The sequence below is a fragment of the Ovis aries genome, chromosome 26 (assembly GCF_016772045.2).
Source record: "Ovis aries strain OAR_USU_Benz2616 breed Rambouillet chromosome 26, ARS-UI_Ramb_v3.0, whole genome shotgun sequence".
NCBI classification, from domain to species: domain Eukaryota; kingdom Metazoa; phylum Chordata; class Mammalia; order Artiodactyla; family Bovidae; genus Ovis; species Ovis aries.
The window spans coordinates 24820576-24847925 of record NC_056079.1 but is presented as its reverse complement, the minus strand read 5'-3'; the positions used below and the strand labels follow the sequence as shown (position 1 = coordinate 24847925).

General features: G+C 51.3%; 1 protein-coding gene and 1 long non-coding RNA gene across 2 annotated transcripts; one reads left to right on the top strand and one right to left on the bottom strand.

Moving 5' to 3' along the window:
- Window positions 1–4113: 4113 nt before the first annotated feature.
- LOC121818096 (uncharacterized) lies at window positions 4114–11405 on the bottom strand. Its single transcript, XR_006058205.2, has 2 exons — window positions 7794–11405; window positions 4114–7411 (listed from the first exon to the last, which is right to left on the bottom strand). It is a non-coding gene; the product is annotated as an uncharacterized LOC121818096 (long non-coding RNA).
- Window positions 8609–25667, top strand: DUSP4 (dual specificity phosphatase 4). Its single transcript, XM_004021751.5, has 4 exons — window positions 8609–9468; window positions 19542–19687; window positions 20659–20878; window positions 21516–25667. Exons 1-4 carry the CDS (start codon window positions 9036–9038, stop codon window positions 21899–21901), a joined length of 1185 nt encoding a protein of 394 aa, XP_004021800.1. The 5' UTR covers window positions 8609–9035; the 3' UTR covers window positions 21902–25667.
- Window positions 25668–27350: the final 1683 nt, after the last annotated feature.

Genomic DNA, 27350 nt, shown 5'->3' with positions numbered 1-27350 from the left:
TCTTATAAAAGGGACCCCAGGGAACGTCCTTGTCCTTTCTGCCATGTGAGGTCACAATGAGAAGATAAAACCAGACGGCAGATCTGCTGAAATCTTGGTCTTAGACTTCCTGGCCTCCAGAACTGCGAGGAACAAATGTTTGTTGTTTAACTTGCGTGACATGTGAGCTATAGAAAAGTAAATAAAGCATATGAGTATCAAACAGAAAAAAAAAGATGAACCTCAAAGAGTTAAACAGAGAATTACTACGTGAGCTAGCAATTCCACTTGTAGGTGTAAACCTGAGAGATTTGAAAGGTGGGACTTAGCAGATATTGTACACCAATGCGCACAGCATTATTCACAATAGCTAAAAATAACCCATATGTTCATCAAGAGATGAATGGATAAAGAAAACGTGGTCTATACATACAATGAAATACTATTCAGTCTCGAAAAAGAAATGAAATCCTGATACATGGTACAATATAGACCAGTCTTGAAAGCACAATGCTGAGATAGATAAATCAGATATAAAAGATAAATATTAGGACTTCCCTGGTGGTCCAATGGCTGAGACTCAGAGCTCCCATTGCAGGGGGCCCAAGTTTGATCCCTGGTCTAGAAAGTAGATCCCACATGCCACAGCTAAGAGTTTGGATCCCACAACTAAGAACAGGCACAGCCAAATAAATAAATATTAAAAAAACAAAACTATGCTGCCTCATAGACATCTCTGAGCTTCTTTCTAAAAAGTTTTTTAAGAAAAGGGAATAAGATTTGTTGAATAACATTCCCAATCATTAGTTTACATGTTAGTAACATTCCCATTGAAAACACGAGGAAAAGGGAATCAGGACTTACCTAAAGTTCCCCAGTCGCTATATGGCTGAGCCAACAACCCACATTTGCCTGGCTCCAAAGCCTGGGTCTGTTCTCATTGCACCAAATGAGATCTAGGGCTAGAGAGGATACAGCTCAGGCAGGGGCAGCAGGGTGGGCGTTGCTAAAGGGGCCTGGGTCACCTAGAAGAGAGGATAGGCTTACCTGGTTCAGGACTACGTACCCCAGACCACTCAGGACACTGGGAGTCTGTGGGGGGGAGGGGGCAGAGGAACATGCTAGATTAAAAATGGAGTTGGCTGGGTGCTAATTAGTTAACCTCTAATAAATGGGATAAATAGCAGGATGTAATTAACCACTGCTTAAAGAGGGCCTCGGGTGTTTCCCTCAGTGAGTAAACCTCTGCGGATGGTTATGCTAATTCCAACAGAAAAGGTAGACAGAGACTACAGCTCTTACCTGGCCAAGAATGGAGCACATTTAGCTGTATTCCTTTGGCATGTTGACTCTGGGTGGCCCAAATAATTTTTTTTTTTTAGAGACAGAAACTGGATATCCTGGACAATTAGATCACACAGAGGAAATGTACACAGTCTGAGGACGGCTTCACGGTGCAGGATGATGGAAGCAAAGGTGGGTCTAGGGCCCCTGAGCAGGTGGGTTGTCCTGCCGGAGTCCTGGCAGCTCACTGAGAAGCCTGAGGTGGCCAGTGGAGCCCCTTTGCCCCGCCTCCCTCTGCTTCTTTTGTTCCTTCCCAGGGTTGTTGATCTGAGTATCCATCCAGCTGGGAGAGGCTGGTCCTGATTTCAGATGATTTCAACCAAGGTGAGCTGAACCAACGATTTGTGAACTGATCATGGAGTATCCATGGCATTTTGCTTTTTGTTAAAATAGTTCATCGAATGTGGATATTTTTCCTTTAGGAATTGTTGCTTCTTGGCCCCTTCCTTCCATCTGCCTGAAAACTCAGAAGTAAGGACTTGAGCTTCTAAAGGGTTTCTAAAACCATTAATGGGCTGAATCATTCAATGATTCACTGATGGGCGATGTACTCACCATTCAAGAAAGCCTCAAGCTGAGACTCTGGCATCTCTCTTTGCCCTGCCCAGCCCAGCATTTGGTCAAGCTTCAAGATGGTTCTGAAGGGGATCACAATGTGCCATCCCCTGGAGAAGGGACAGGCTACCCACTCCAGTATTTTGGGGCTTCACTGGTGACTCAGCTGGTAAAGAGTCCGCCTGCAATGAGGGAGACCTGGGTTGGATCCCTGGGTTGGGAAGATCCCCTGGAGAAGGGATAGGCTACCCACTCCAGTATTCTGGCCTGGAGAATTCCATGGACTGGAATTCCATGGGGTCAGAAAGAGTCGGACACAACTGAGCAACTTTTGCTTTCGCAACTTATTGCTCTTTGTTAAAATGGCATATAAGCCTTCAAGTCTAATCACTTCTTTGGGTTCCTTTTCTATGAATCCCCTGTACATGTTGAATAAAAAAAATATATGTACATATTAACATCAACTAAAATTGTATGCTTTTTCTCCTGTTAGCCTGTGTTTGAGGGGGGTGTGGTTCCCAGGTGGCACTAGTGTCAAAGAACCCACCTGCCAAGGCAGAAGACATAAGAGACTCAGGTTTGATCCCTGGGTTGGGAAGATTCCCCTGGATGAGGGCATGGGCACCTGCTCCAGTATTCTTGTCTAGAGAATCCCATGGACAGAGGAGCCTAAAGGGGTACAGTCCATAGCGTCACGAAGAGTCAGATATGACTGAAGTGACTGAGCGCACACATGCACAACCTGTCTTTGTCAGTTTAATTTGCTCCAGGTACAAAGCTAAGAGAGTTGAAGGAAGATATTTGGTCTCTCCTATACAGTTAAGAAGAGAATTAACCAACCGTTAGGCAAAAAGACTTCACTTAGGCCAAAATGTGGAAGCAAAGTACAGCTAAACCATCTGAAAGGCAGGACACACACTCCCTTTGTTACATTATTGGGCAGGAAGGATTGCGTCCGGAACCCTGTGCAGAAAGATTATGGAGACTTCAGTGGATAAGGATGACAAGGGGCTGTGATAGCAAACAGGTGGCATGACAGGGGTCTTCTATAAACTTTGTTTCCTCTACTGTTTCACCAATGGGGCTTTCTAGGTGGCTTGATGGTGAAGAACCTGCCTGCCAGTACAGGAGCCTTCAGAAGATGCAGGTTCGATCCCTGGATCGGGAAGATCTCCTGCCGGAGGAATGGCGACCTGCTCCAACATTCTTGCCTGGAAAATCCCATGGACAGATGAGTCTGGTAGACTACAGTCCATGGGGCAGCAAAGAGTCAGACATGACTGAAGTGACTGAGCACATACTGTTTCACCAGTGAAGAAAAAATGCCACAAAGTCTCAGGTTTTCTGTGATAGGCTTAACTTAGGGTTGTTTTATTGCTTTCAAAAAAATTTAGAAAGTACATAAATGTGATTTAATGCTTAATTCTTGGTAAGAATTTATATATATATATTATATATATAATCTCACAATTCCAAAAATCTTTTCTGACCACTTATGCCAATATTTTGGAGAAGGCAATGGCAACCCACTCCAGTACTCTTGCCTGGAGAATCCCATGAATGGAGGAGCCTGGTAGCCGATAGCCTATGGGGTAGCTAAGAATCAGACACGACTGAGCGACTTCTCTTTCACTTTTCACTTTCATGCATTGGAGAAGGAAATGGCAACCCACTCCAGTATTCTTGCCTGGAGAATCCCAGGGACAGAGGAGCCTGGTGGGCTGCCGTCTATGGGGTTGCACAGAATCGGACACAACTGAAGTGACTTAGCAGCAGCAGTAGCAGCATGCCAGTATTTGGTTTGGGAAAGAAGTTCACAGCAGGATTCCTGGGAAAGTGATTTAGATACTTTGCTGTCCTAAGAAAAGTAAATAAGTGCATTATTTTCCCTACTTCTACAGATGGTGAAATTAAGATGCAGAAAATTGATTTGCTGAAGATGACAGTGCAACCTAGAGTCAGGCCCACACTTGGATCACCTTACATCTGGGTCAGCTCACTGTCCCTGGAAGAGATTTTCTACAGAACCTTTGCATCATCTTGGCTCCCTTGCAGCTTCAGACCAAGAGCTCATCTATTTTCAGCAGGCAAACCCACTGGGGAAGAGAGAAGTTACAGATGAAAGGAAAAGACACAAGTCACAAGGACAGAATAAATGTCAGAGGTGGAATGAAAGCTTAAAAAAAAAAAAAAAGAATAGGCACCAACCAAGAGAAATCAAGGATGACATCTAAATAGATGAAATTCATTTTATTCACGATGACCTTTTTCTTCCATTTCCCTATGGATCTCACAAAACATTTCAACCCCTTTCTTTTCTGAATCCCCTTGGCACTGTGTTTGTCCCTCCCTAAAGATATTTGATTCTGCCCTGCAGGAACAAACAGTAACAATCACACCCTGACTAAACCAAATAGATCATAAACTTTTTGAAGGGACAGTGTTTGAGACGTTTGTTTCCCCCACTGAATGTAACATGGGTGTCAAATAAATGAATATGAAAATATTCACAGCTGGAGTGAACCCCCCAAAAAATCTGAGCCCACTTTTTATCTCCTTTGCGGAGTACTTGCTTTCGAAATTTGATTTTCTAAACTTGAAGTTTTAATAAGAAGCTTGGGACATTAGCACTTAACATATAAATTAAAATTACCAACGTTAAGCAAATGAGGGACAGGAGGAAGGCAGAGACTGTGCTGTGACTTGTGGATTTCAGAGTGCCTGGCTTTGAGAGAAAGAAGGTGGTTATTTCAGGCTGGCAGAGAACTCTCCAACTCAGAATCACACAGGGTTGGAAATGACCTGGCTCTGACAAATCAATCACGCCCAAACTCTTCATTTTGCAGATGAAGAAACTGAGCTCTGGGGAGATTATCTTGCCCAAGATCACTAAGCTAGATGCTGGCATAGCCTAGATCAAATTGTTTTTAAAATAAAGTATGGGGGGAAGTGATATATTAAAACCTTTCTGCAGAGACCCTGGATTAGAAACCTAGTGCTTTAAATCATCAGCAAGTGTTACAGTACTGTGGCTAGAAAAATAAATGGAGGTTACTGAACAAATCTATGACAAAGTCAGGACTAAAAAAAGCCTTCAGGCTGTTTTTGAGGTTGTTTGGTGATGTTCATTCTCAACACTGAAGACTTTCCATTGCTTTTGAGTCCTGACTTGATGAGCAGAGGTGGGCAGGAAAGGACAAGACTTTCTTCAATTCATCTATACCTGTTACCTAAGAACACACAGTATATATAGACTTCGTCCCTTGAGGAGCATGAGACAGCCTCTCAGTTCTTTTGAGCATTCTCATTACTAGGGTGGAAGCTCCCCAGTCAGCTGATCTAAGAAACCTAGCCAACAGCTCAATGCCAAAAGGACCACTCCTGTTCCACTTGAGAGTAATAAGCAAGGTGAGAGGGATCCACTTAGTAAAGAGGAATCCGCAGAACTCTTCTTTTCATCACTTAAATTCATTAGTGATTTTTCAGGCAAGTTTTATTCAGGCACTTGGAGACAGCGCAGTGAGTCAGAGGTTGCCATCAAAACCAGAATAGAAGCCATAGATAGTCCTCTCAGGGGATCCTGCTCTGGGCTTTAAATTCCCAGATCACACAACTTCCTATTTCCAATTGGAAAGAAATGTTTTTAAACAAGAACAAGGGTTTTGCCAGGCCTAACAGTGACTAATAAGGTCGGTCTGAGGACTCTCTGATGAAAGAGAAGTTGGATTTACATGTCACAGTGAATGTTTAAAGTATTTTCACCCCGAGGTTTCCTGCTGAGTAAAAATAAAATATCTCTCCGTGGGCAATCCCATTCCAGCTCCCGCAGAAATGCCTTCCTTAATCAAATTAACTTTGAAATGACATTCATTGTCTTCCTTCCAAATGCCTTTGTTTTTTCCAAGATCTTGGAGACAAGCTGTTTCACGCGGTTCTCCTGTAAACTGATTAAGGTTACCCTCCACCCAACCCCTCCGCCCCCGCCTGCATACTCACTGGAGACAAGTTTTATCACCTCTATAGCCAGGATCGAGGACTCCTTACATTGTATTTATTTGTGTAGCAAATGGCCCACCAAAAATTTAAAAAATTATCTAGGGTGCTTACAGAGAACCCGGATAAAAACAAAATTTAAATCTTGCTGGCTGAAATTCACATAACCGAAAGCTAATTCCTGATTTGAAGGGAGAGGATTTTTTTTTCCCCCAGTCTTTTTTCAAATATCAGGCATTCGCGTTGGCAATGCAAAAGGATCTTGGCTTAAATACTTGAATTGGATGCTGCGGCTCGCCTCCAGGTTGCGGGCGCGCAGGCGCGGGCGGGCACACGTGGACACAGACACACTCACACGCGCCTGCCCACGCCCTCTTCCGTGTGAATTGCCTGCGGGATTTACGGGCTTTGCCACCGCGGATTACCGTCAGGTGCAGAAAGCAAGTCTTTGTTCGGTGGGCATTCTCCTCCCTCCGGACCTGTTATTTACTGGCCACGTGAGGGCCGGGCAGGGGGTCAGGCGGACGCGGAGGCGCCCCCGGCTTATGCCAGACAAAGGCTAGCGGAGCCCGGCCGTGCCGCCGAGGGACGTCCTCCAGCTCCTGCGACACGTGTGCAATTCGCCCGGACCTGTCTCCGACTGAGGCTCTTCCAAGAGATGTCCAGCTGAAGTCCTCGTAAAGGCATCGGCGTTTTTCTGGAAGCGGATTCCAGTGCTGCCCAAGAGCGTCCCGGGAAAGCCGGGGAAGGTGGGCGCGCTGGGGGCTCCTTGGAAAGGGCGCGCTCCTGGTGTGCCAGGGAGAGCGAGTCTTTACACAGAGCCTCACGACCACCTCAGCACGCGAAAAACCGGACAAAAGCCTTGGAAGGGACTACAGTCTCCTTCCCAGCGGAGAAGCCAAGCAGCAAACGTTTGACCGGTGACCTCCCCTCCGGAGCGCCCCGCGGCCTCACTGGGTCCTCAGTGGTGGCCGCTCCTCCTGTGCCAAATGTCAAGGGGAACCCGAAACTGAGTAGTCAAAATAAAGTAGTGGCTTAAACAATTAAAATCAGTGCCGCCTCCCCCCAAGTCCACGATGAATAAAATAGTAAATTCTAAATAGAGACAGGATCAGTACATCGCAGAGCTCTTTTGGCGCACTCGGCTTAGGCCTGGGGTCCGGGAGCCCTGACGCAGCGGGAGGGTATCGAGGCTGTAGATTTCCGAGGTGGAGGCCGCCGCCGAAGCCGGGCTGGGGAGAGAAGGGGTGGCCCCGGGGGCCCGGAGTCGACTGCCCCGGAGAGCCGCTCCGCGGGGAACAAAGGCGGAGCGGAAGGCCGAGTCGGGGGAGGGAGCGGGTTCACCGACCCTTGTCGCCTCCGCCAGCCGGGAGCAGAAGACTCGACCCCACAGCCACCGGGCCTCCAGCGAGACTCGTAATTCCCTGCTCGGTGGTTAATTCCTCACTAACAAGACTTGGCAAGATGTCGGACGCATCATTTTTGGCTTCTGTCGTGTCCCCCACCGCTGCGCGCACGCATCTCCTGCCAAAAGTGGCCTCTGGGAAATTAAATGCATAAGTAAAAGCGGGGTCGGGGAAAATGAGACCGGACCGGGAAAGACGGACGCAAAGAAACCCGAATCGGCCCTGGGATGTATTAAATTCTTTACGCGTCAATTTCTCTGGGTCTAGTTTCGCACCAAATGTGGACCCTAATTGTCATTTCCTGAGAGACAATTCACACGAGTACCAGAGGCGTGAGGACTTTTCCAAAAGCCGAAAATGTCTGTCCCCCACCCCCTATCAGGGTTAAATAAACATCTTTAGGAAGCGTGGAAGGGAGTGGCACTCCGCCTTCCTCCTTGGGAACAACATTCCGGATCCAATTAATGTCTCCCTCTGGGTCATAAAGCAACAAACTCAACACTTCACTCCTATTACCGGGCTTCGGGGAGCGAGGGCTTTCTCTTTCATCTTCTGGATTCGGGTTTGCCCACGTTCCTCGGGAAGCTATAAAACTGATTTAATACCTTAAGATGAAAATCGATCAGGCTAAGGCAGAAGCTAAAGTCTGAGGATCTGCAATTGGAAAAAAAAAAAAAGCCAAAAACGCCTGGCGGGCTGAATGCGCTCCCTAAGGCTGGGGCGAGGAGGGCCTGGCTGGGCCGGCTGCGATGCGGCATTTCCTAGTCCCCTTGGGTACTAGGGGGCCACCTGCGAGGCGGGCAAGCGGGAAGCGCGGAGGTAAACCGGCATGAAAGCTCAAAACCGAGTCCGGCCCTCCGCTAGGCCAGCTTCTCGGCTGGCGATTTTTTCCCGCGGATCATCGCCGCCACCACCGAGGCGGGGGTGCAGTGGCTGCAAGGCAACTCGGGTCGGGCTGGACGCGCGCGGAGGCAGGGGAGAGGCGCCGCCACGCTCCATTCACAAAGTCCCGGCGCAGCCGCTCGCCAGCGGGTCGGAGGCCTCCTCCCTCTTCCTCTAGGTCTCGGTTTTATGAATGGGCCTGGCGGCGACCGCCGCGCGCCCTGTTTACTCCGCTCTTTGTGACGTCGCGTCCCCGTGACCAGGAGCGAGCGGCCGGCACTCCATTCACTCGCTGGGGCGCGCGGAGGAGGTGGGGCCGGAGGGGCGGGGGAAGCCGCCAGGGGGCGGGGCGCGGGCGCGGGGGGGCGGGGCAGGGCTCGCGGCCGAGAATGGAAAGAGGCGGAGCCTCGCGAGGTAGTAATGCATCTGCCCCCTCCCGCGGGAGAGCCGAGGAACATTAATAAATCTATACGCCGAGGAGAGGAAACTCTGGCTGGGGCAGAGCGCGGAGCTCCGGCAGTTCGTGGGGGAACCGCGGCCGGAACGGCAGCGCAACGGGCAAAATACAATAGAGGCGACAACAGGAGGGAGCCCTCGTACCTCTCCCGTAAACACTACTCCAGTGCCACCTCCCCCTTGGCATCGTGCTGCCCGGCGCCCGAGGCCGCCCGGACTGCTATGTAACTGAGAAGCTGCGCGAGAAAGGGGAAGCCGGGAGAAGAGGTTCGCCAGTGAGAGCCCCTAGGGGCCAAGTTTGAGGCCGCTTCTGCCCGCGCGCGCCCTTTCGTAGCCCCCCGCTCACCCCTTCCTGGAGCCCAGCTCGCCCGGGCGTCCTTCGCCTCCTCGCGTGTCCAACAGACGCGGTTCCCGGCGACCATGGTGACCGTGGACGAGCTGCGGGAGATGGACTGCAGCGTGCTCAAAAGGCTGATGAACCGGGACGAGAACGGCGGCGGCGCGGGCGGCAGCGGCAGCCACGGCGCCCTGGGGCTGCTGAGCGGCGGCAAGTGCCTGCTGCTGGACTGCAGACCGTTCCTGGCGCACAGCGCGGGCTACATCCGAGGCTCGGTCAACGTGCGCTGCAACACCATTGTGCGGCGGCGGGCTAAGGGCTCCGTGAGCCTGGAGCAGATCCTGCCCGCCGAGGAGGAGGTGCGCGCCCGCCTGCGCTCCGGCCTCTACTCCGCCGTCATCGTCTACGACGAGCGCAGCCCGCGCGCCGAGAGCCTCCGCGAGGACAGCACCGTGTCGCTGGTGGTGCAGGCGCTGCGTCGCAACGCCGAGCGCACCGACATCTGCCTACTGAAAGGTAAACGCGGGCGCTGGGCGCGAGCTGGAGGGTCGGTGCGGCGGGGCTGGGCGGCCTGCGCGTTAGTGGGCAGGAGAAGAGGTGCCTGGGGTGGGGGGGGACTCGTGGCTGCGGGATGCCCCCCAAACGCTTTGTGCGTGTTGGTGTGCGCGCTGGTGTGCAAGGGTTCTGTGCGTTTGTGTGCAAGCGCGAGCTCCTGAAGTCCTCAGAGATGGTGAGGGCTCAGTCACCTGCAATTCCGGACCCTTCCCGGCGATTCTGCATTTGTTTACATCCACTAACGGTCTGGCCTTGCGGGAGAAGCGACTCAGCAGCTTTTCCACCTTCGAGTCCAGGGAAGTGCTCTCAAGTGCCACTACGCGGGCGGTGGGGGATAGGTTAGGCCTGTTGGTTTGGCATGGCCGGGTCCCGCACCGAATCCGATTACGAGATTCCGAGACGTGGGGAAGAGAGGGAAGCGGCGGGGTGAGCGCTGGGGTGTGATCGGTTCTGCGGCTCCTGCTGGAAACCAACCGTTCATAAATGCAAAATCGAGGATCAGCTTGCGGGGTTGGTGTGGAGCAAATCCATATCTCCTCTCCTGCCGCCCAATTCCGAGCTCCACCAGGAAGGGTGGCCAAACCCTCCTGCCTCGGGCTGAGACGGAGGCGGGAGGCCCGAGTATTTGCGGGTGTCGCCAAGCGGGATGGGGCCTCTTAAATGAAGGTAGCTGAGAAGTAACGATCTTTTGTTCAGACTCAAGACTGTCAGATGGCGGCGCGTGCTAAGTGCGAAACTCTAGGGAAGGGGCGATCTTATCAAATCTGCAAGTCGAAAACTCCAAAAGGGCCGAAGGCTACCCAAGCACCTGGAAGGACCCGGGCGCAGGCCGCACCTGCCCGGCCAGGCCGGGAGCGGGCGAGTCGCTGGGGCCCTGCGGCGCTGCGCCCCTTCCACCCGCGCCGCATTCCGTGCATTCCTTAGCCCGCTGCGGGTTCTGGCCGCCCCAGGACCCGAGGGAGGCGTTTCGTACCCCCGCCATCAAAGGGCCGCCCCTTTCCCTGCCGGCGTCCCCAGCCCCCTCCCTCCTGCCCTTCCTCTCCGGACCCGCTCACCAGAGAGGAAGGGAGATGGGGCGGGAGGTGCGGCGGCGGAAACCTCTCCCCACTGCCCCTTCCAAAAGGCACGACCACACCGCTCGGTGCCGGCGGGTCGGGCTGGCCCCTGTGAACAGCGGGGGGCTTTGTTCTCGGCAGTTGTTTCCTGGCCATTTGACCTGTCAGCTGCTGGGGAAATGCTGCTGTTGACCTTTGGTTGAACCACTAAGGCGATTTTGCTGATTTTTCTTTCTTCGCGAGGGCGGCCTCTGGCACCTCTGATTGGGCCCAGCGCTCCTCCCTTCTCCTCCCAGCGCTTTAAGGGAAAGTGCCAGGAAGGGCCTTGCACCGGAAGGACCAGGCGCTAAGCGAGGCAACCTGGGCTCAGGGGCCTAGGGGCCCCGGGCGCCGAGGTGTGCCGGGATCCCGGCGGCCCCGGAACGGGTGGAGCGCGGGGATGGGGTCCCCGCGGTTGAGCACGCCGCTCGTCCTCCTTTGCGTGGTGCTGGCGCACGTAAGGACAGTGACAGAAATTTCTCTAGGACGAAAACCCCTTTGAGTGGCAAGGGCTGGCCGCGGTGTTCTCCGAGCTGTGCTCACCTCGGTCACTCTGGATTTGGACCCCGATCGCACGCCTGCCTACTCGGCCTCGGAACCTGGGACCCTTCTCTAGGCAGAGCGGACGCACGTGGCGTCTGGGTTCGTTTTGTTTTCTTTTTTCCCTGAAAGAAATCCAGAGAGGACCGCCCTAGGGTTTCCGGGCGCGCACTGAGGCCCGGCTCCCGGCGAGAGAAGCAGATTTTTAAGGTTCCCTTCTCGGGCTCACGGCACCTGCCTGGTTCCCCCGAATCCCGCCGGGAGAGCCCGTAGCCAGATATGTACCGAGAGCCGCCCCGCGGGCCGGCCGCCGGGCGCGAGGCAAATAGGGTCGGCAGTCCCCTGGCGGTTGGCGAGGTGCCTGGCCGAAGGAAAAGGAGTGCTTTAAGGGCTCTTTCCTCCCGAGGCCTGCACTGCCTCCTGTTGTCTGACCCGGCGTGCGCAGGGGCGGACCGCTCGCTGCCTCTCCAAGACCGCAACCTCTGAGCTGGGGAGGGCATGGCCTGGGCTTGGGGTCCAACTTTTCTTTACAGGCCCTCCCGGGAGGGGCCAGGAGAGGTTCAGCTGGGTCTTTCTAAGCAAAGGGAGCCTGCCTTTGGACGCAACCGCCGCCTAAAGAGGGAGGGTATCTCCTTCCAGCTTGTTCTGCAGTGGTGATAGAACATCTTTGAGGTTAACTGGTTCAAATACTATTCAGCTCAGCTTATTTTCATTTAGGTGCTAAACAGAGGCGGTCTTCACACAGTTCCTCTTCCTTCTCCTAGCCTTCCCCTGCAAAGGAATCCCCCAGTGAGGGCAGAAGGAAATAGGCTCCCTTGGCGCTGCGGGGAGATGCGCTTGGGGGCAGACAGTGCAAACACCAGCGGAACAGCAGGAAACGTGGGTTCCTCGCAGGAGGCCCTGGGGGCAGGAAACTAAAGGGAAACGGGAGGAGACAAGCCCCTTAGATTTATCTTTAGTAAATACCTGAATTGATTAGGTGTTGGGTAATTTGGATGATTCTCCTCCCTCCCCAATTTGTTCCTTTTATTTTGCAGCCAGTGGGGCCTTCTGTGCAACCATTCATGTGTGGTGGTGGATGTGCAGTAAAAGTGGTCAGACATTAAGCCGTGGAAAACTGTTGATATCTGCTATCCTGGGGGGACAGGAAATACAGCCGGATATTTTCAGAGGTTCTATTACCCTTCCTGGTCACAAGCTATGATTTTAACCAATTAACTGGGTTTGAACAGATTTTTCTATTTCTGCCACTTTGAAGGGCAGTTGGTTATATATTACAGGTAGTTAATAACTAATACCACAGGCAAGAATTCATAGCTTTACTTAAGATTAAGGCAATGCTAGCCGGCCTTTACAATTCCTAATAATACTCAAGGTTTGCTAAAAGCAGTAACCCCAAATCACTACATTTTCTGGTCCTTTGGCTAGTTAATCTTCCCACTGGGGTAAAACTCGTTTTATTGAAAACCCTGTAAGGCATTTTGGGACAGTTTAGAGATTTCAGCTTTTCAGATTTAATTATAGTACACATCTCTTTTGAAATCCCTTTCTCTTTCTTTCATAGATCCTTAGATTAGGGTTTTAGACCCCTTCCCCCCAGTAGAGAAAGACAAAAAAAAGCATTTTCGTACCTTAATAGAAGTCATTCTTTACTTCCCACATCCCCCCAATAAGAGATCAGTCTGTTACACAGAAGATTTCAGGTATAAAAACATTATCTTACTTTTTCTTCCGTCTAAAGTTCTTCTCAGCCTGTGACCTTTGTCAGTTCTTACTCAAGTTCTGATTTGAAAGCTGTCGTGAAGCTGTTTTGAGAAATTGGGAGGATCAGTATACTTCAGCTTCTCCTTCCAGGTTGGAAGTCACATACCCGACAGTCCCCAAGCCTGATCGTAGAGACCTGACATGATAGCTTCCGTGTGATCAGCGACTGAGGCCCATCCTGAGAGCTATGGGCAGAGGTCGGGTGGCTGTGTTCCATCTTTTCTCTTTCTGTGTCCATCTGCCCTGCCCATCGTCCTTTCCAGGTCAGTGGCACCAAATGGCAGAGTCCTGGGGGATGCTAAGGGCAGCTCTTTCACCCAAAGGCAAAAAGACTGGCTTTTCTCCTTGCGTACAGGACACAATACCCATGACAGCGGAGAACTGTTAGAATTAGAAATATAAAAATAAAGGTAGGTGTTAAGGGAAATTCCTAACCCATGGTGTGAGGCTTTAAAGAATTATAAAGAATGAGGCAGTCACTACTCTTTGCATCATCTGCACTGGATGGTTCCAGTCCGCAGAAGCAACTAAAGACAGGGCCTAGGTGTCAACTGAGAGTGACAGCCTTATTGTCAGGAAGTCCATCTCAGCTCCTTTGGGCTTGTCTTGGATGCTTATAGGAAAGGTAGGCTGCCCTTCCCCAAGGTGGGCTGCACAGAGAACTCAGAGAGGAGAAAGGGTGGCTTTTTTAAAGAGCCAAGGAATTCCTTAAAAAAAAAATCAGAACATCTGAAACCAGATAGCTGGTTTCCTCCCTGGAAGGCAGTTTCCGTTTAACAAAGAGGAAATTGGGGAGGAAGAAATGGAGACTAGACGGAAGCCAGATTGCTGAAGGGAGCAGATGGCAGAGAAGGACCGGGAGGGGCTGCAAACGAGATCCAGCCACGAGTGTGACCTCGGGTGTCCAGCCAGCTGCCTGGGACACCAGAGGTGTCAGACCCAGGACCCAGAGGTCTCAGCCGGTAACCCCGAGGTGAGGAGCCCGTATATGTAAAGCAGAAGTCTTGGGAGTTCTCAAAGCCAAAGGACCTTCAGATGTCCCCAGACTTTGCCTGCTGTTTGCTTGATATTGATAAGACGTCCCAGGACAGCAAGGCCATGAGCCCTGCTTGTGAACAGGTTGATATTGTGAGTGTAGAGAGGGTAACAGGGAAAAAGTGGCAGCCACGTTAAGATCCGCGATCATCGTCACCACCAAAAGGCTGTCCTTCCCATCACAGACCCCTTTAAGAGTCCTGTTACGGCGAGATGATGGGCACTGCAGCAGCCTGCCCTTTCAAAGGACTTTCTCACACATCTCCCCCGCCCCGCCTGCATGAGCAGGGGGCCAGCCAGTTTCACAGTTTCTGTCAACTTTGAAAACTGCCTTGCTGTCCCTGTGAGAAGACGAAAAGAACACAAAGTTGAACCGTAGGCGTAGCTATTCCTCAAGGAAGTTGGGTAGAAAATTATAGTCCTTTCTGCCCCCCCCCCCCGACGCTCCGGTTTTTAAATTAAGATGAGAAAATGAGAGCTTTAAGGCTAGAAGGTATATTATTAAATAAGAACATGGGAAAAACAGGTCAAAATTAGTCAGCATATCTGTTACCAAATTATATGCGACAGAACGTAAGGAAAAAAAACGGTGGGAATTCACTGGCGAATGTGTTGTGAGATTGTGTTCAGAAGGTGGAAATACACAGGTCTGATGGAAATATACCTGCTGTCAGTTGGTAGTCGGCAAGTCAGTTCATGACCAGTTAGGAGCACAGAATGTTGGAACTTCGAGATGATAGCGTCTGGAATCCTTGCATTCTGAGGGTGGAAAACGGGGCTTAGGAGGGGATGTGTCTCTTCCAGCTCCCCAAGTCAGAGCTGGGGCTCCTCTACACCCGTCTGCCTCCGCCCCCCACCCCACATAGCTCCAAGGCCACAGGATAGAAGCTCCCCCATCCCACCCCGCCGTGTCTATAATGGCAATAAACTTTCCCTCGCATGAGTTCTAGATAAAGCTTGGAGGTTGAAATCTAGCTCTTGGGACTTCCCTGGTGGTCCAGTGGCTAAGACTGCACTCCCAGTACAGGCAGCACAGGTTCTGTCCCTGGTCGGGGAACTAAGATCCCGCATGCTGCAGGATGTGGTCAAAGATTAAAAAAATACAAGTAAATCTCGCTCTTGCTGAAAGGGTCGTGGCTATGGTACCTGCACAGATGTGAGCTGGGGAGGCAGGCACTGAGGAGAGAGGCTGGGAACAGTCATCTTCACTGCCACCCTCCTTAAGAAACTGAGTTTCGTTTCCATCAGGACCTAGTATAGGGCTTCTCTATATACTTCTAGAGGAGCTGACCTTTTTTAAAAAGTGAAATGATCCATGTGTTTATTACATAATTTGAGCTCTTAAAACACACTGTCCCCCAAGAGATGTAAGACTTGAGTGGTGTCCTGCAACAGCTCACGGTGTCTGTCGCCCTGGACTGGGCTCCTGCTTCACTGCAGCACGTGCTGTGTACAGTCTGGGAGAAGAGCCAGCAAGTGTCTTTTAAGTGCCAGGGGAGTCCCTGTGATGGGGACCATCACTGTGAAACCAGAGTGCCATGAAACCATACCCTCTATAAATGCAGGTTGGTTTTATTCTGTTTCATTAAATTAAAAAATGATGCTGGTCAGGACTCCTCCATAACTACCTGGAGTTCGAAAAGCATCGGAGAGAAGCAGAGTCCAGTGAAATGTCAGCAGTGCCCTGTTCACCTTCTTCTTATTTCTGCATCAAAATTCTTTCCTAGAGTGATGAACCACTGCGGGGGGCCAGCCCTTAGAGAAGGGTCACTGGAGGAGCAGCGGTGGGCAAGCACCAGGACGGGCTCCTGATGACCAGGTTCCAAGTGACTTTGAGGCCCCTTCTGGAGAAGGCAGTGGCACCCCACTCCAGTCCTCTTGCCTGGAAAATCCCATGGACGGAGGAGCCTGGTGGGCTGCAGTCTGTGGGGTCGCTAAGAGTCGGACACGACTGAGCCACTTCACTTTCTCTTTTTACCTTCATGCATTGGAGAAGGAAATGGCAACCCACTCCAATGTTCTCGCCTGGAGAATCCCAGGGGCGGGGAGCCTGGTGGGCTGCCGTCTGTGGGGTCGCACAGAGTTGGACACAACTTAAGTGACATAGTGGCAGCAGCAGCCGGTGTGGGCTGAATGCCCTTACTTGGGGGCCACCGTGCAATTCAGTTTTCTCTTCTGTTGAATTGGGGCTCGACACGCCTTTCTCCAGGGCTGCTGGTTGGATACCAGGGTGGAAAGAGCCTGACACATAATGAACATCTCCTTTTAAGAGGGTCTGTCATTTTTATTAACTTGGATCGGAGTGTGACCTTGTGGGGCGTGGACTGAATGGCCCCTGACCTGCACTCCTGTATCTTCAGTGCATCATCACCCAGGAGCTCCCGACCCCACGAGGGTGTGTTCTGCTCATCCGAGGTCCTGGTCTGACTGCAGCTCCTGGGCCCCAGAAGGAGGTCCTTTGCTGATGCTCCTTGTAACTGCCAGTCACAGATCCCCCCCAAAGCTAATGATGGCTCCGGAGGGAAATCCTTTCCATTGCTCACATGTCAGGGACGCCACCCTCCCTTTGCTCCTGTCTCCAGAGTGAAAGAACTTTGCAGGAATCATTTTGCCGCTTCGTTGTAATGGTGCCTTTTCCTGACCACTACTATCTCTCTGTCCTGTTACGTGCAGCCTTGGGGAGATGACAGAGAGCCCTCCTTTTCAAGCCTGGTCTGGTCTCTGAGCCCGCCTGCACCCTCTCCCATCCCCTACACCGGCCACACCCCCAGGGTCAGCTGCAGGCTGGGGACCCCTCCAGGGTTCTGCTGCTCCCTGGGGATTGATTGATGGTCAGCCCTGGAGGTAGCAGATGTCTTTGACTGGGCAGGGGACGTGGGACACAGGAAGTGCCTGGTACCTGTTCTTCTGCTGCCTAACTACCAGCTCTCCAGATGCCCACTGGAAAAAAGAAGGAAAGCCCAGGAGGAGAAAGTGAGAAGTTGCCAGTGAAGCTGGAGTCCCCTTAGGTACCGAAGAAGGAAATGTTCATTGCGTGTCTCCCTGGGGCCAGGCACAGCACACTGGCTGTTCCAGTCAGTCCCCACCGGAGACTCCCGGACTTCCAGCCTGGAAGTTTCATTACATTTTATAAATGAGGAGGAGGCTCAGAGAGGTTCAGTGATGTCTCCAGGCTGCACAGCCTATGATTCATTCACAGGGCTGGCATTTCAACTCAGAGCTGACTGCAAAGACAAGTCTCTTTCCCTTCCATCTGGTGCCCTGGTCTGTGCCTTCTCAGCAACGGGAAGTACATTCTTTCTACCACTGAGGTTCCTTGGCTCCTTCAGCCCTAAGGGCTACTGCTTCTCTATGACCTTGGAGCCTTGCCCTGACCGGCCTGTGACTCTGCTGGCCTGCCCATCCAGGTGATGAGCTTTTTGGAGGGCACCCCTCATTTTTGGAGGGCACCCCTCAACGTCTTGCATCTCTTTGAGATGTATTTTAATGTTCAAGTTATGTAATAAACACGCAGATCCTTTCACTCAATTTTTCAGATCCTCTAGAATTACAAAGCATCAAGTGATGGTATTTCATATAGACGATCAACATCAGTTTGTGGATGGACCCACTTCTCCTTTTATTTTCTCCAAAGGGCAGCATTTCCCGAAGTTTCCATCTCAGAGGCCTATCACAGGGGCTTCAGCTAAAGGCACTTGCCGGCTCTCATTGCTTATAGCCTCCGTTTGGGGCGGAAGCGTTGGCAGGTTTATAGGCGAAAGGGAGGGCTGCTCCTGACAAGAGGTCCACTCAGGCCCGTAGCACCTCTGAAGAGAACAGGACTGGGCCTCCAGCAGGTTTTCCCTCCAGGGAGGCTGGTCATTATGACTCAGCAGAGCGAGGGCCTGTGACCAGAGAAATGGCCATTTATAGCCTGGGGGAGGGAAACCAGGAGCCTCCCGCTCAGAGAGGAAAAAATGTCTGCCCTGTTCCTGGAAGCCTTATGATGTGGCAAACGATCATTTTCTTTCCCCTCTGAAGCGGTAGTGTCAAGGAATTGACTAACCGTCACATGTTGGAAAACTGCTTTGAATGGTAGGGATAGAGAGCAATGGCACCCACACTGTCACTTAGTCATACAGGTGTAAAGGGCCAGCTGCCTCCGTGACCATCCTTTGAGCGGTTGTTCCACAACCTGCAGACCCTACTGAGTTAATTTATAATCTCTTTTTGGTCCAATAGAAACTGCAAAATAAAAATACAAGCAGGTGGACTTCTCTCTTGGTCCAGGGGTTGAGACGTCACCTTCCAGTGCAGGCGGCGCAGGTGTGATTCCCCGATTGGGGAGCTGAGATCCCACGTGCCTCAGGGCCGAGAAACCAAAACACAGAACAGAGGCAGTGCACGTATGCTCAGTTGTGTTCAACTCTTTGTGACGCCGTGGACTGTAGCTGGCCAGGCTCCTCTATCCGTGGGACTCTCCAGGCAAGAATACTGGAGTGAGTTGCCATGCTCTCCTGCAGGGGATCTTCCTGACCCAGGGATTGAACCTGTGTGTGTCTCCTGCACTGCAGACAGGTTCTTTACCACTGTGCCACCTGGGAAGCCCCCCAAACACATCCAATCAAGACTCCAGAAATGGTCCACATCAGAACAAAACCCTGCAACAACAACAAAAAATTAAAAAACAAAACAAAAAAACAAGCAGGGCCAAACCTTGACAATAATAGATGGTAGGTTTCCCAAAAAGCAAAGTCCCAGAGTGCACAAGAAAATCAGAAACACAGGCCGACTGTCTCTTCTTGGTGTGTTTCCCTGCCCGCCTCCACCTGCGTCTCTGCCCACCCCTGCGCAGCCGCCCTTGCCTGAGTGCCACTAACGCTACTCCACAGAAGTTGGCTATTGGTCTCCTTTTACTTAAACGACCTCCCTTCCCCGGAAGATGATTCCGTAGAGAACCATTCCAGGGCTTAGCAACTCTCAGGTCAGGAAATCCTCCCGTGCCCCAAACCTGGATGAGGCAAGAGGGATTTGTTTAGATCTAAGCCCGTTTCCTCTTGTTTTGGCCCCTTGTTGATGGAACAGCTGTTCATGAGGCTGTGTGGTTGGCATCTGTTCTGTTGCTGAGGTCCAGAAGGGCTGGTGCCAGGATAATAGTTTTTTTATTCTCTCCCACACTGGAGAACCTCTCTAAAAGAAGAGCTGGAGGTGGGGGATGACAGACATCTTTGTGGGTCCCAGGACTCAATTGTGGCCTCATGGAAACCCCTAGTGGCTCTTCCCTTTTTCTTTGTCATCACTGTAAAGAAAGCATTCCTTCTTCATCTCCCCCTGCACATCCTCCTTTGTGTATCTGCATTCTAAACCGAAGTCTTGTGCCTAAAGCTTTTCTTCCAGCTTCAGGATGCGTTCATCCCCAAGGCAGTCTCCCCATCTCTGGAAGAAGGGCTCCTTAGCCATTATCTCTGGGCCCACAGCGCCACCCAGTGGCCAGTATAGGTGCAACCAGCCCTAGCTTCCCAACAGCTCTCCTCTGTGAAGCGTAGGGTTCAAGTTCTCCCCTGGTTTGGTTTCCTGCTTGTTCAATGACCCCATTAACCTGAGCATCTTTCTCCTTTACAGGTGGCTATGAAAGGTTCTCCTCTGAGTACCCAGAATTCTGTTCCAAGACCAAGGCTCTGGCAGCCATCCCACCTGCTGTGCCCCCAAGCACGGCAGAGTCTTTGGATCTGAGCTGCAGCTCCTGTGGAACCCCACTGCACGACCAGGTGCGGGCTGAGATCAGACTTCTGCTTGTCAGAGGCTCAGGACTCAGGGCCTCAATGCTGGGTGAATTGATGAACCCTGAGTGTTGGGATGCGACCTTAGGTGGAATCCATCATTCCTTTGAAATTCTTCCCCTTCCTTCTCTCATTACCCTTACTTAAAAAAAGAATGTAAAGACATAAGTCCCTGACTTCGCTCCCAGAGTTATGTGCAGAGAAGCAAGGAGCCCAGAAGTGTGTGGGCTGTTCTGTGGGAAGCTGAGACCCCAGCCCTGGCTTACAACAGGCAGAGCTGTCCGCCCCCCATACAAGCTAATCATAAATGCTAAGTGAACATCAGTGGACAACCAACCCTTCTAAGAAAACCAGCTCATGCCACTATGATTCTTACAAGCACGCCCCTTCCAGCCCTCTCCTTTAGACAGAGATGGAGTAAAATGATGGGGTCCCGCAACTCTGCTCCACAAACCCCACATCACTTGTGTTGATCTGCCTCAGAATCGTGTCATTAGCAAAGCCAACATAACCTCCTTTTGCCAGGATCCCCCCTCTTATCTTTGAGGTTGCTGTGGCGTCTGTTTTTGATCTGCAGCAAGTAGCTTAGTGGTAGCAGGTGTAAGCTCCTCACATCACAAACGATGAACAAGGCCCGCATTGCGTCTTCTGCCTCACTGGTCACCGGGGGCGGAGGGGAGGTGGGCTGCTTGAACCAGAGAGGGGAGCCCAGCATCAAGGCAGAGTAGAGCATCAAGGCCAGAGAGGTCCCACTGAGCGCATCACTCCCTCCTGGAGCCCCAGCAGGACATGGGGAGACCTGGAGGGGCTGTGTCCACAGGCCATCTTCCCACAGCCCTTGACAGCAGCACCCCCACCCCAGACTGGCTCCCTCTCCCCGTCCTACCGCCCCAGCCCTCTGCCCTGCTGTTTTATACTTATGATGTTTGGGGGGGCCCCTTTGTTCTCCCCTTCTGCAGGGGGGTCCGGTGGAGATCCTGCCCTTCCTCTACCTCGGCAGTGCCTATCATGCGGCCCGCAGGGACATGCTGGATGCCCTGGGCATCACAGCCTTGCTGAACGTCTCCTCTGACTGCCCGAACCACTTCGAAGGACACTATCAGTACAAGTGTATCCCAGTGGAAGACAATCACAAGGCTGACATCAGCTCCTGGTTCATGGAGGCCATTGAGTACATCGGTAGGCTGGCCCTGGCCGGGGTGCTGGGTTCAGGGATGGGGCGCTGGGTGCAAGGCTGGCAGAGACAGGAAGCGAGGGAAGAAGGAACCACTTGGAGCTAGAGTGTTGAAGGAGGAACTTAGAAAGGGCCCTGCCCAGAGGATGCCTGTTTTCCCTCTTTCTCAGTAGGAAGGCTGGCCCTTGGGGTATTGAATTGCCCAGGGGTAGGAAGATGGACTTATATAAACCACAGGCACTGGTAGCTGATAGAGCCAAGAACTTTTGCCTTGGGTGTCCCACCTGCCAAGCAGATAAGACTTAGGGGTGGAGAGGAAGACACAGAGAGAACTGGGTCATTGTTTTTGCTCCTGCAAATGAAAACCCCTCCGTGTGTGCTGGCACCGGGCTTTAGCATGTGTGTTTCCTAAGCCCGGCACATTTGTCTGGTTAAGTCTCCAAAATAGCCCAGAACCGATGGCACTCCCTGGCCCGGTGGGTTTCCTCTCTCCTGGCCTCAGCCTTGGAAGGCTGTCCCTTCCGTGGTTCAGAGGGAGGGCCCCGACCAATGCTTCTCAGATCCTCCCCACAGCGCCCTCATCCCGCCCAGGGAAGGACAGGGACTTGGGGACACTAACGGGCGCGTGGCTCTCTGCCCCAGATGCGGTCAAGGACTGCCGCGGGCGCGTGCTGGTGCACTGCCAAGCTGGCATCTCCCGCTCGGCCACCATCTGCCTGGCCTACCTGATGATGAAGAAGCGTGTGCGGCTGGAGGAGGCCTTCGAGTTTGTCAAGCAGCGGCGGAGCATCATCTCGCCCAACTTCAGCTTCATGGGCCAGCTGCTGCAGTTCGAGTCGCAGGTGCTGGCCACGTCCTGCGCGGTGGAGGCCGCCAGCCCGTCGGGGCCCCTGCGCGAGCGGGGCAAGGCCACCCCCACGCCCACGTCACAGTTTGTCTTCAGCTTCCCGGTCTCCGTGGGGGTGCACCCGGCCCCCAGCAGCCTGCCCTACCTGCACAGCCCCATCACCACCTCCCCCAGCTGTTAGAACCCTCAGAACGCCCCCCCACCCCCACACCAGCCCGTGTCAGGTGGGGCCCGGTGGCCGGGTAGCAGGTCCGGACTGACCCGCAGGGGGCCTGGTGACCAAGCTCCTTCCATCCATCTCTCTTTGGCTGGGGCCAGCTAGAATGGCAATAAGGACCTCAAATACATATTTAAACGCAGACAAACAAAACACTCCAACTTAGAGCAATAACAGCTTCCTCGGCAGGCAGGGAAGACCTGGGTCTTGGTTTGTGTCAGTTTTACTTTTCAGATAGGAATTTCTTACCTCATTTTTTTTTTTTTTTAAAGCAGTAAGGCTTGAAGTTAGGAAACCCACAGATCCTGGCAAATGTGCCCCTTTATTAAGGGGGGTGGTGGTGGTGGAGGGGAGGCAAAGGGCCAAAAACAAGTTGACCAGAAGTGCCTGCTTCTGTGTGCTTGGTCCTTTTCTTGTTGTAGTTACAGGAATTATTATTTTTTTTTTTGAAGAAATCTTTTAGGACATGGTTTTCCTTTTTAAGTCACCATCAACAGGTGAATACTTAAGCTTAATAATAAATAAAAGTATTTATTGAGAATTTCCTCAGAGTGTGTGAGGACACAGTCTGGGGACCGTGACTTTAGAATATATTGATGCTGGTGTGGACCTGCGGAGCACAGGCAGCATGCAGACGTCAGTACAGTGAGGTGGTGTGTTCGAGATGGCGTGACGATCAGCTTGCATTTGCTACTGCTGGGAAGGGGGCAGGGTGGGAGGAGGAGAAAGGGAAGCGAGGACGTTGTTAGCATTGACCCTGGGTATCCGTGGGAGATTGGTTCCAGCACCCCCTCCTTCCATCTCGGATACCAGAACCTGTGGGTGCGTACATCCGCAGATAGCGCATTCTTGAATATGGACTGGAGACTATTTTTGAAGTTGGTTCTTGGGCATATGGACCACCGAAGCAATTTGAAACCGCAACCATACAACCGTTTCGGATGATCAGTAACTCAGTTTGGCGGTGGAAGCTTTTTTCTCTTAGACCTGCCCGAGGACTTGATAAATACCATATCGTGTAAGGTGCTCCTAAAAAAAACTGGGTGCAGATCGGATTTTCCTGCAGCGAAGCATTTGCCAAGGCCCTTGGGGAACCCAGCTAAGAAGAGATAGACCTGAAAGGGAAAGTGGAAGCGCCAATATTTTTTTTTCCTCTTTTGCCTAAATCAGAGATTTTAATTTTAGGGGGTTTGCTTGGAATGAAGTATGCCAACAAATTCTTGTGATCTTAAAAGATTCCTGTAGGTGGATATCTGTAAAGTGAATAGGTGAATAAAAAGAAGGGCGTGGTGGACACCCCACTGGAGGTCCCGTGGAAGATTAGGACAGCAAGAGAGTGTGAGTGAGGAGTCAGGCAGACTCTTTGCAGGGAAGCTGGTTTCTGGATGGGCATTAGAGTGCCATAGCAGAATCCTTTCTTGAGATAATGCCGCTTTCAGGGGGCCTTTCCAAATAGAGGAGTGGTTTTGGAACAAGGAGCAGGTGGGTTGGGCTTGGGGGGAGGGAGGAGGGAACCACGGGTTATTTAACGTATAGTATTGTGGAACAGTGTTGTTACCCAGTGCCAGGTTAGCAGTAATTCCAAACTTGTCTACAAATGAGAGCATGCTTTAGGTTTTGCTTTTGGGGGTGGTTTTGCCCTCTGAGGATCGAAGTGCTGCTCACCCATTGATAACTTCACGCCTCGATGTCAGCATAGTGTCAGAATGCTCCTTCTTGTCCCCACGTCCCAGACAGGACTAGGTTCCTTACGCTTTCCTTCCATTAACGTGAACCTGGCATCATTTGTGCTACTTTTGTCAAGCCCTGTCTTGGGTGTGGCCAGAGTTCCCACTTCTTGTTTTCAGAAAAGCCCAAGACCCCCCTCCTTTCCTGGGAGCTGCTTGGCTGAACCCCTCCTGAAGACGTGGAGGGGTCAGGTTCATGACACTGGGCCTATTGAGACAGCTCAGCTGGACGTTCCCTTGTCTTCCTTGATTCCTGGAAGTTGCTTCATGTTTTGCGATGAATTGCGGTCGAATGGGCTCCACCGCTGTAAAAGTGTGGGTTCCCGCAGACAGACAGGTCTGTAGGAGGGACTGCTTGAAGGGGGAGGGAAAGTAGCTTAGAACAGATTGACTTTTTACAGAATGAGTGTACATTTGCCAAAATCTGTGTGTCGTGCTTTCCCAGACTGGATTCCAGCTGCCCAGACAGTCGGAGCCCAGGACCCGCCCCGACCGGGTCTCTTCCCTGCTTTCCAATTCAAGTCATGTGTCACAGTGTCAAACCTCTATTTATAAAGCCATTTTCTTTGTACCTGATAAGAGTGTGAGTCCCCAAACCCTTAGAAATTCAATAGGAAATGGGCTTGATTGGAATCGGGGATTTGGGGTCACTGTCTACTTTTACCATCAGAAGCCTCTTTGATGACTTGGAAGAAAGAGCTCTAATGAAGACGGCACCACGAGGTCCCTCCAAACGGCCACTGGGTTTCAACAGGTGTCTCTCTCATGAAGTGATTTCTGGTGACAAGCAATTTCTGTCGCAGTCAGAAAGCTTTGCCACTTTGATCCATGGTGACCTGTGCTATTGACTCACTGGATCATGTATAGAGACTGGAGGATGCTGCTGTTCCCTCCAGTGTCTTTGTGACCCCAGGGTGTGGGTGAGCCCCGCCCCCCCCCCCAAGCAGTATTATACTGAAGCCACCTGTGGGCTGGTGGCAGGGAGCTCCCGGCCTTAGTCGTGGTCTCTGAGGCCATTTTCCTCAGATGTCCATCCTAGCCTGGTTCTAGAGAGTTGATTCTGATTCTATATGAGAAAAAAATCCAAAATTCTTGGGAAGATGGGCAGAGGGAGGTGGGATGGGTGATTTCAATGTGAGGGGAGGGGCCTGTGAGATCAGAGTTTGGCCACCAGCCTTTGTTGGTAAAGTAAGGGTTTGCCTTGGCTGCCCGTTAGCCCACACGAGGTACACCAGGAATTCTGGAGGAGGGACCTGGGCATCAGTAGGTTTCAAAGCTCCCCAAGTGCTCTCCCTGCATAACTGAGTTTGGGACACTTAGGCAAGGTGCTGTTGGAGGCCAGGGCTTGATAACTCAGAGCTGGCTTGTGTGGCAGAAACCACAGCAGAGAGTTGTCCCTGTCCCTGTGTGGCCCCAGCTCTGCTGAGGGACAATATGGGTTCTGTCAGGAGCTCACGGGGCCTAAGACCTGGACGAGGTCCCTTTTCACGCCCCTCGAAAGCTGATCTGTGGTTGTTAAGGAACTGAGGAACGTGTCTGGCTGTCTAGCTCTTCTTTGCAAGTTTGTTTGTTTATCAGGAAGTATGGAGAGGGACTTCACTAGCAGTCCAGCCCCGTGCTTCTAACGCAGGGGTGTGGGTTCGATCCCTAGTCAGGGAACTAAGATCTCACATGTCGAGTGGTGCAGCCGGGGGAAAAAAAGGAAGGCTGGAGAGTGCCACCTCTTTGAAGAGGACCCTGCTCTCCCTTAGAGCTTATGAGTCATGCCAGAAAGAGGCTTCTTCAAGACAGCAATGCAATACTTGTAATTTCTGTAAATAGCCCCATCTTTCAGAGTGATGTCATTTCTACATTTGATATGCTTGTATTTCTGTAGGATGTATATAGTTTAGGGGAATATTTTTGTTGTTGTTTGGTTTTCTTTTTTAGAAAAGTCAACATGTCTTTTTATTTATTGCTTGAAACAAAGATCATTTGAAGAAAAATAAATACATTTTCAACCACCTCTGGCTTGGTTTATCTTTTCCTGAAAAACTGCCAATGTGATGACTTGGAAGATCCGAATCATTTGATGGTAATCTTGTGGAGACGGGCCACTCAAATCTGTGAGCTCCCTAAACACCACAGAAGGTGACAGGTGAAGGCAGAGAGGAAATCTCTGAGAACTGGATTTTTTAGACAGGAAGAGGTGAAGGGTAAGGCACAGATGTCCTCATCTGAGAGTCTGCTTTCTTTTTTAAAAATTTATGTTTAATTGGAGGATAATTGTTTTATAATATTGTGCTGGTTTCTGCCCTGAAAAGTGAAAGTGAAGTCGCTTAGTCGTGTCTGACTCTTTGCGACCCCGTGGACTGTAGCCTACCAGGCTCCTCCGTCCATGGGATTTTCCAGGCAGTAGTACTGGAGTGGATTGCCATTTCCTTCTCCAGGGGGCCTTCCCAACCCAGGGATTGAACCTGGGTCTCCCGTGTTGTAGACAGACACTTTACTGTCTGAGCCACCAGGGAAGTATACCGTCCGGTTCCTGCTGTACATCAATGTAAATCAGCTACAGGTATATATGTCCCCTTCCTCTTGAACCTCCCTCCCACCTCCCACCCCTCTAGCTTGTCACAGCACCAGTTTGAGTGCTGTGAGTCACAGCAAATTCCCACTGGCTGTCTGTTTTACACACGGTAGTGGATATGTTTTGATGCTACCCTTGATTTGTCCCACCGCCTCCTTTCCCCACTGTGTCTGCAAGTCTCTTCTCTATGTCTGCATCTCCATTGCTACCCTAAGAATAGATTCATCAGTACCATCTTTCTAGATTGCCTTTATATGTGTTAATATACAACATTTGCTTTTGAGAGTCTGCTTTCTGCCAGGCACAGGATGGAGTGATAAGGATGGCTCTCCGGCAGGCGAGGTCTGTCTTAAACACCTCACAGCACAAGTGGTTAGGGCCACAGCCAAAGATTGTACAAGGAGTTGCCACACCCTTCCCCAACAATAGCAAGGGGGCCTGGCTCCCAAAATCTTAGAAAATTTTAGAGACCTCGTGTTCCCTCCTGTTCTGTTGGGAGCTTGGGAATAGCAATATGCCTCAAGGCCAGGTTGAAGAAATAACTGGATGAAGGTGATGTATGGCAGTGGTTCCCCAGTGCTCATTTGGGGATTGGTTCTGTCAGATTCAGTTGGTACAAATGTCCCAAAGTGTAAACCAAAAGTATGTTAGTAAACACGTATTTCCACTGTGTCGTTTTTATCTTAACATTATTCTGGAAGCACTCAGTTCCGTTTAGTCGTGTCTGATTCTTTGTGACCCCATGGACTGCAACATGCCAGGCTTCCCCGCCACCGTCCATCAACAACTCCCAGAGCTTGCTCAAACTCATGTCCCTCGAGTTGGTGACGCCATCCAACCATCTCATCCTCTGTCATCCCCTTCTCCTCCTGCCTTCAATCTTTCCCAGTGTCAGGGTCTTTTGTAATGAGTCGCTCTTGGCATCAGGTGGCCAAAGTACTGGAGCTTCAGCTTCAGCATCAGTCCTTCCAATGAATTTTCAGGACTGATTGCCCTTAGGATCTACTGGTTTGATCTTGCTGTCCAAGGGGACTCTCAATAGAAACAAGCAATGCCATTAGCAATGCAATTTGGAAGCACTAGTCAATGTAATTAGCAAGTGAAAGAAAAGAGGTGTACG